The 8,451-nt window shown below is 46.0% G+C and overlaps 1 protein-coding gene across 13 annotated transcripts in view; it reads left to right on the plus strand.

Annotated features, from left to right (window-relative positions):
• The window catches only part of DGKA (diacylglycerol kinase alpha), a 32,564-nt gene that overhangs the window by 15,223 nt on the left and 8,890 nt on the right, over nucleotides 1-8,451 (plus strand). For 9 of the 13 annotated variants that reach the window (XM_064377199.1, XM_064377198.1, XM_064377200.1 and 6 more), the window contains 6 exons: nucleotides 5,851-6,011; nucleotides 6,285-6,349; nucleotides 6,590-6,680; nucleotides 7,075-7,273; nucleotides 7,380-7,500; nucleotides 7,690-7,750. In XM_064377199.1, the coding sequence (XP_064233269.1) occupies nucleotides 5,851-6,011; nucleotides 6,285-6,349; nucleotides 6,590-6,680; nucleotides 7,075-7,273; nucleotides 7,380-7,500; nucleotides 7,690-7,750 (698 nt within the window). Of the gene's footprint in view, nucleotides 1-5,850; nucleotides 6,012-6,284; nucleotides 6,350-6,589; nucleotides 6,681-7,074; nucleotides 7,274-7,379; nucleotides 7,501-7,689; nucleotides 7,751-8,029; nucleotides 8,369-8,451 lie in introns of those variants that run through there. The other 4 variants (XM_012450411.2, XM_012450412.2, XM_012450404.3 and 1 more) reach the window with 1 other exon arrangement.

The following is an 8,451-nucleotide window of genomic DNA, read 5'->3' on the forward strand; positions in this document are numbered from 1 at the left end:
AACAACATGTTCACAGTTTCTTTTTTCTTTTCTTCCCTTTTTTCTTTTTGTTTTGTTTTTTCAAATGGAGTTTTGCTCTTGTTGCCCAGGCTGGAGTGCAATGGCATGGACTGGGCTCATTAAAACCTCCACCTCCCAGGTTCAAGCAATTCTTCTGCCTTAGCCTCTCAAGTAGCTGGGATTATAGGCATGTGCCACTACACCTGGCTAATTTTGTTATTGTTATTGTTGTTATTTTTTGAGATGGAGTCTCGCTGCATCGCGCAGGCTGGAGCACAGTGGTGCGATCTTAGCTCACTGCAACCTCTGCCTCTTGGGTTCAAGTGATTCTACTGCCTCAGCCTCCCAAGTAGCTGGGATTACAGGTGTGCACCACTACAACTGGCTAATTTTTGAATTTTTAGTAGAGATGGGTTTCACCCTGTTGGCCAGGCTGGTCTCGAACTCCTGACCTCAAGTAATCCACCTGTCTCGGCCTCCCAAAGTGTTGGGATTACAGTTGTGAGCCACTGAGCCCAGCAATATTCACAGTTTCTTGAGATTAAGATGTCAACATCTTTGGGAAGCTAGTATTCTGCCTACCACAAAGACTAAAAAGGAATACTCACAGAGGTCCTCTGTAACCAAGTGATATTTCAGAGGTTAAGTGAAGGCTTTCAAGAGTTAAAATGAGAACGAAAGATACACAGTTGGCAGGAGTCATTGGCAGTCTTTGCCAAAAATATTTCAGCAGGGTGGGATGGGTAACAGGCAAATTACAGTGGATTGAACCCTCAATGGAATGTGAGGAATTGGAGACTTTTTTTTTTTTGAGACAGAGTTTTGCTCTTGCTGCCCAGGCTGGAGTGCAATGGCGTGATCTTGGCTCACAACAACCTCTGCCTCCCGTGTTCAAGTGATTCTCCTGCCTCAGCCTCCCAAGTAGCTGGGATTATAGGCATGTGCCACCATGCCCAGCTAATTTTGTATTTTTAGTAAAGACAGGGTTTCTCCATATTGGTCAGGCTGGTCTTGAACTCCCAACCTCAGGTGATCCACCCGCCTCAGGGTGCCGAGCCAAAGTGCTAGTATTACAGGCATGAGACACTGCGCCCAGCTGTGGAAATATTTTAAAAATTCTTTTTCTCCCTGACTACAAATGTAATACATGCTGGTGGTAAAAAAAATAACTCAAATACTTCATATATATGTGCCAAGAAAGTAAAAGCTCCCTGTAATCTATGCCCTACAGTTTTCAGGGATGTTCCTCCATGTTTTACTTTTGAGATTTCTTTTTCTTTTTCTTTTCTTTTCTTTTTTTCTTTTTCTTTTTCTTTTTTTTTTTTTGAGGCAGAGTCTCACTCTGTTGCCCAGGCTGGAGTGCAGTGGCACAATCTTGGCTCACTGCAACCTCCACCTCCTGGGTTCAAGTGATTCTCCTGCCTCAGCATCCTGAGTAGCTGGGACTACAGGCACGTGCCACCACGCCAGGCTAATTTTTTTGTATTTTAGTAGAGATGGGGTTTCACTATATTGGCCAAGATGATCTCGATCTCTTGACCTCGTGATCCATCTGCCTCAGCCTCCCAAAGTGCTGGGATTACAGGCATAAACCACTATGCCCAGCCAGCATTCAGTTTTTTAATCTTACAAACCATGTTGCAGTGAACACTCGTGTACGTCTATCTCTGCACACAAATATGAACATTTCTCTAGGAGAGAATTCTAAAAGTAAAATTGCTGACTCAGAGAATCTGAACTTTTTTTTAAGTTTATTTTTTATTTTTTATTTTTCGAGACGGAGTTTCACTTTTGTTGCCCAGGCTGGAGTGCAATAGCACAATCTCAGCTCACTGCAACCTCCGCCTCCTGGGTTCAACTGATTCTTGTGCCTCAGCCTACTGAGTAGCTGGGACTACAGGCGTGCAGCACCACACCTGGCTAATTTTTTGTATTTTTAGTAGAGACGAATTTTCACCATGTTGGCCAGGCTAATCTCGAACTCCTGACCTCAGGTGATTCTCCCACCTCGGCCTCCCAAAGTGCTGGGATTACAGGCGTGAACCACCACACCCGGCATGAATATTTTACTATTAATACTTATTTTCTTTTTTAAAAAATTACACAAATAGCCGAACACAGTGGTTCACACCTGTAATCTCAGCACTTTGGGAGGCCAAGGCTGGAGGATCGCTTGAGCCCAGGAGTTTGAGACCAGCCTGGGCTACATAGTGAGACTTCGTCTCTATGAAAAATAAAATAATTAGCCAAGCATGGTAGCACACGCTTGTGGTTCCAGATACTCAGGAGGCTGAGGCAGGAGGATAGCTTGAGCCTGGCAGGTTGAGGCTGCAGTTAGCCAGTGCACTCCAGCTTAGGCAAGAGAGCAAGACCCTCCTCAAAAAAAAATTACACAAATAAATCATCAGTACATTGTAATTGTAAAAGATTTAAAGACTCTTAATATAATGTAAGTCTTTACATACAGCACTCCTCTTTCCTGTCCCCCACCAAATTCCATGTACCTTTGCAGAGATAAACACTGTTTCCTATTTACACTCATTTTTCGGTTTTTATATGCATGCATACATACACATATGCATACACACACGCTTTTTTTTTCTTTTTCTTTTTTTTTTTTTTTTTGAGACAAAGTCTCACTCTGTCACCCAAACTAGAGTACAGTGATGCAATCTCAGCTCACTGCAACCTCTGTCTCCTGGGTTCAAGTGATTCTCCTGCCTTCACCTCTTGAGTAGCTGGGATTACAGGTGCCTGCCACCATGCCCAGCTAATTTTTGTATTTTTAGTAGTGACAGGGTTTCACCATGTTCGCCAGGCTAGTCTCAAACTCCTGACCTTAGGTGATCTGCCCACCTTGGCCTTCCAAAGTGCTGGGGTTATAGGTGTGAGCCACTGCTCCCAGCAAAAAATATGTTATGATAAAATTTGATAAAATTTTGATAAAAATTGCCAAAATGCTTTCCAAAAATGAGTTATCAAGTTATGCTGCAGCTAACAGCAAATGAAAATGCCAATTATTCATAAACTCATTAACAATTTTTTTTTTTTTTTTTTGAAATGGAGTTTCGCTCTTGTTACCCAGGCTGGAGTGCAATGGCACGATCTCGGCTCACCGCAACCTCCGCCTCCTGTGTTCAGGCAATTCTCCTGCCTCAGCCTCCTGAGTAGCTGGGATTACAGGCATGCGCCATCATGCGCAGCTAATTTTTTGTATTTTTAGTAGAGACGGGGTTTCACCATGTTGACCAGGATGGTCTCGATCTCTTGACCTCGTGATCCACCTGCCTCGGCCTCCCAAAACACTTAATTTTCCCAATCTCTTTATACTTTGCCAGCCTGATAGACAACAAAAGTTAGCTAATTGTTTTAATTATGGTTCTTGAAATTTTTAGTAATACTAAGCACCTTTCTTATGCATATTGGCCATTTGTATTTTTCCTTCTGTGGTAGACTTGTTTTTATTATTTGCCCATTTTTCCCTTTTCGTTTTTTGTTTCTTTCTTTGTTTTGAGATAGAGTCTTGCTCTGTTGTCCATGGTGGAGTACAGTGGTGAGATCACAGCTCACCGCAGCCTCAAACTCCCAGGCTCTTGCAATCCTGCATCTCAGAGTAGCTGGGACTACCGTCACATGCCACCACACATGGCTAAGTTTCGTTTTTTTTTTGAGACAGTTTCACTCTTGTTCCCCAGGCTGGAGTGCAGTGGTGCGATTTTGGCTCACTGCAACCTCTGCCTCCTGGGTTCAAGCAATTCTCCTGCCTCAGCCTCCCGAGTAGCTGGGATTACAGGTGTCTGCCACCATGCCCAGCTAATTTTTGTATTTTTAGTAGAGATGGGGTTTCACCATGTTGACCACGCTGGTCTCAAACTCCTGACCTTGTGATCTGCCCGCTCACTGCAACTCAGCATTTTCAGCCTCCCAAAGTGCTGGGATTACACGGAGCACTGTGAGCCACCGTGCCTGGCCTATACTTGGCTAATTTTTACATTTTTTGTAGAGATTAGGTTTTGCCATGTTTTCCAGGCTGGTCTTGAATGCCTGGCCTCAAGTGATCACCTGCCTCAGCCTCCCAAAGTGCTGGTATAACAGGAGTGAGCCACTGCGCCTGGCCTTGTTTGTTTTTTGAGATTGGGTCTCACTATGCTGACCAGTCTAGTCTTGAACTCCTGGGTTCGAGCAATCCTCCTGCCATGTAGCTGGGATTATAGGCGCTACCATGTCCGTCTAGTTTTAAATTTTAATATAATTATATTTATCTTTTTTTTTTCTTTTGGGCTTCTGGTTTTGTATCCATTCAAAGATTATAAAAACATGTACTAATGTTTTCTTCTAGTACAAATTCTGGCCAGGCACAGTGGCTCACACCTGTAATCCCAGCACTTTGGGAGGCCAAGGCAGGCATCTCTACAAAAAAGGCCCATCTCTACAAAAAAATACAAAAGTTAGCTGGGTGTGGTGGTGTGGGCTTGTGGTCCCAGCTACTCAAGAGGGTAAGGTGGGAGGATCCATTGAGCCCAGGAAGTCAAGGCTGCAGGGACCATGGTCACAACACTGCGCTCCAGCCTGGGCAACAGACTGAGATTCTGTCTCAAAACAAAACAAAACAAATTCTGCTTCTTTTTTTTACATTTAAATTATTTGATCCATTCGAATTCATTTTAGTATAAGGAGTGACTTCTACATTTAGCACTATTTGTTTTTCTAATTTTGGATTCAGGGGATATATGTGCAGGTTTGTCACATGGGTATATTGTGTGATACTGAAGTTTGGGTTACGGATGATCATGTCATGCAGGTAGTGAGCATAGAACCCAGTAGGTATTTTTTCATGCTGCTCCTCCCTTCCCCCAGCACCATTTATTGAATAATCTTTCTTTTCCCCATTTATTTGAAATGATATCATAGACTAAATTTCCACATATACTTGAGTCTATTTGGGCACTCTATTCTTTTTTTTTTTTTTTTGACGGAGTCTCGCTCTGTCGCCAGGCTGGAGTGCAGTGGCGTGATCTCGGCTCACTGCAACCTCTGCCTCCTGGATTCAAGCAGTTCTTCTGCCTCAGCCTCCCAAGTAACTGGAACTACAGGTGCGCACCAGCACACCCAGCTAATTTTTTTTTTTTTTTTTTTGAGATGGAGTTTCGCTCTTGTTACCCAGGCTGGAGTGCAATGGCTCGATCTTGGCTCACCACAACCTCTGCCTCCTGGGTTCAAGCAATTCTCCTGCCTCAGCCTCCCGAGTAGCTGGGACTACAGGCATGCGCCACCATGCCCAGCTAAAATTTTTGTATTTTTAGTAGAGATGGGGTTTCACCATGTCGGCCAGGATGGTCTGGATCTCTTGACCTCATGATCCACCCACCTCAGCCTCTCGAAGTGCTGGGATTACAGATGTGAGCCACCCTGCTGGGCCACACTCTATTCTTTACTATTGAACCTTTTATTCCATTCCCTCTGCCAGTATAACACTGTTTAGACATGATTGCTTTATACTGTGGTCTGTCTGAATGGGGAGTAAAAGCATCAGGTGTCGAGGGTGAGAGAGGATTACCCCATCTGTTACCCATCTTTTTATCATTCTCCTGGCTATTCTCTCCAACCTTCCAGATGACTTTTAGCACCATCTTTGCATGTGCACACACATTGGAAACATTCACCCTCCACACAGTGTGGAGGAAAGGTCCATGGGAGCTGTGACCATGCACCCTGCCCTGTCACTGGCAATGGCTGAGAGGCTCTGCAGAAACAGGGCAGAAGGTCCCCGGGAATTTGTGGAGCTGGAAGCCGAGAAGAGGCCTTTTTGGGACCCAGAGCTCAGTGCTAACCCGTCTTCTCCACTCCTAGGGTATGAAGGACAGAATCTGGCAAAGATCCTCAAGGATTTAGAGATGAGTAAGGTGGTACATATGGATCGATGGTCCGTGGAGGTGATACCCCAACAAACTGAAGAAAAGAGTGACCCGGTCCCCTTTCAAATAATCAATAACTACTTCTCCATTGGTGTGGTCAGTGGAATGGGGCCTGGGGAGAAGGGAGAAAGTGGGGGCCAAGCAGGCCGTGGCTGGAGGAGAGCAGAAAGGGAAGGGGGAGGTTAAGTGACCTGTGACACAGGGAAATTCAGAGTGCAGTACAGTGGTGTGAGTTGCAAGAGAAGATCTTGGGACATGCCAGCAGGGAGCAGCATGGGGACTTGGGAGAGGGGAGACGGGGAGGGCGAGAGCGAGCTCTGGACTGAGAGGGAAGGCAGGCCCCTGACCTTCATGTCCTGAACTCTCCAGGATGCCTCTATTGCTCATCGATTCCACATCATGCGAGAGAAATATCCTGAGAAGTTCAACAGCAGGTGAGGGAAAGGAGAGGGGGATGTGGGCATACACAGTGTCAGGAGACAGGTTGTGACCAAGTTTGACTCAGATTGCTTAGAAGAGCAGTGACACTACTAGGATATCCCCCAACCAAAACTACCCTTATTCCCCATGGGACTGAAGTTAGGAGGTTGATGCCCTTCCCTGTCACTTACCACCCCTGCCAGCACTGTGTAATCTGTCCCTCCCTACTGGGCTTTGTGTTGGGGCTGGCACAGAATGAAGAACAAGCTATGGTACTTCGAATTTGCCACATCTGAATCCATTTTCTCAACATGCAAAAAGCTGGAGGAGTCTTTGACAGTTGAGGTTTGTATAGTAAGACTCAACCCTATATCCTTTTCACTTTTTTTTTTAAACTTTTTGAACTTTTTATTTCAGGTATGTCTCAGTACACTTTTATTTTATTTCACGCCTAGTGGTGTGAAACCTTTTCACTTCTTAATAGCCAAGTTTGTCTCTCCATGGCACCCTTAGGAACTTCCCATTTTCTTTCACCTATACTTCTTTGACCTCCCAGCTCTCCCACTCTAGTTTTCCAAATCCTCAAGATACACTAGTCTCTATTTCCATCCCTTGGACACCTCCAAATCCTGCCCTCCCCAGTTTGTCATCTGGTGGAGGAAGTGGTCACATCTATGATTGTGCCATGAGGTAAGGATCTGTGCCCTCCCCAACTGGGACTGTGCCTCCCTCCCCTTAGATCTGTGGGAAACCGCTGGATCTTAGCAACCTGTCCCTAGAAGGCATCGCAGTGCTGAACATCCCTAGCATGCATGGTGGCTCCAACCTCTGGGGTGATACCAAGAGACCCCACGGTGATATCTGTGGGATCAACCAGGCCTTAGGTGTTACAGCTAAAGTCATCACTGACCCTGATATCCTGAAAACCTGTGTACCAGGTGAGAGGAGCAGCCTTGGGAACTGAGTGGGCAGGACCAAGGGAAGGTGTGACTCCCTCTGGGGACACCATGTTATGTAAAACTTACCTCCCTACTTCATCTCCAGACCTAAGTGACAAGCGACTAGAAGTAGTGGGGCTGGAGGGCGCAATTGAGATGGGCCAGATCTATACCAAGCTCAAAAATGCTGGACGTCGGCTGGCCAAATGCTCTGAGATCACCTTCCAGTAAGGAAGACTCCACCAGGGTCCCTGAGGGAAGGTGTGGGGCCTGGACAGCAGAAGAGTCATGGGAATGGTGGGGAGGGGCTTTACTAGATCTCCCGCAGTGACAAAAGGTCTCTAAGCCAACCTGAGAAGCAGAGTTTTGGTATTCGATTGGTAAGGAAATCACCAATGTTCCTTGGCCTCCCATAGCACCACAAAAACGCTTCCCATGCAAATTGACGGAGAACCATGGATGCAGACGCCCTGTACAGTGAGTATTGTCTATGCCAGCCAAAAGCTGTACCCCTCCCATGGGCTCCATGGATCCTAAATCCCCATTCCACAGCTTCTTTATACCCTTCTGATGCCTGAACTTCCCCTGCACATCATTCATCCTAAACTCTGATTTCTCAGCCCCTGGCTTCCCTGTCGTGGCCTCTCTGGAAACCTAGCAACTCACCCCAAACAACACAGATTTCCCTCCAAACCTCTGAAGCTACAGCCCCAAAGCACCAGGTCCTGCCTCTGAATGTGCTCCCTTCCCTTCCAGATCAAGATCACCCACAAGAACCAGATGCCCATGCTCATGGGCCCACCCCCCCGCTCCACCAATTTCTTTGGCTTCTTGAGCTAAGGGGGACATCCTTGGCCTCCAAACCAGCCTTGAACCCACCTCCCTGTCCCTGGACTGGACTCCTGAAGCTCTGTACATTGCTGCCACACACTCCTGCCAGCTTGGGGGAGTGTTCCTTCACCTTCACAGTATTTATTATCCTGCACCACCTCACTGTTCCTCATGCGCACACATGTACACACACCCTAAAACACATACATTGAAAGTGCCTCATCTGAATAAAATGACTTGTGTTTTCCCATTGGAATCTGCTAAGTAAGTGGTACACTTCCTTCTTTTATACCTTGACTCCTTAAATGACATAGATTCTCCCAAGAAGCAAGAAAAAAAAAACCAGC

The sequence above is a fragment of the Aotus nancymaae genome, unplaced genomic scaffold, assembly GCF_030222135.1.
Source record: "Aotus nancymaae isolate 86718 unplaced genomic scaffold, 86718_ANA_hifiasm-v0.15.2.pri h1tg000016l, whole genome shotgun sequence".
NCBI lineage: Eukaryota > Metazoa > Chordata > Mammalia > Primates > Aotidae > Aotus > Aotus nancymaae.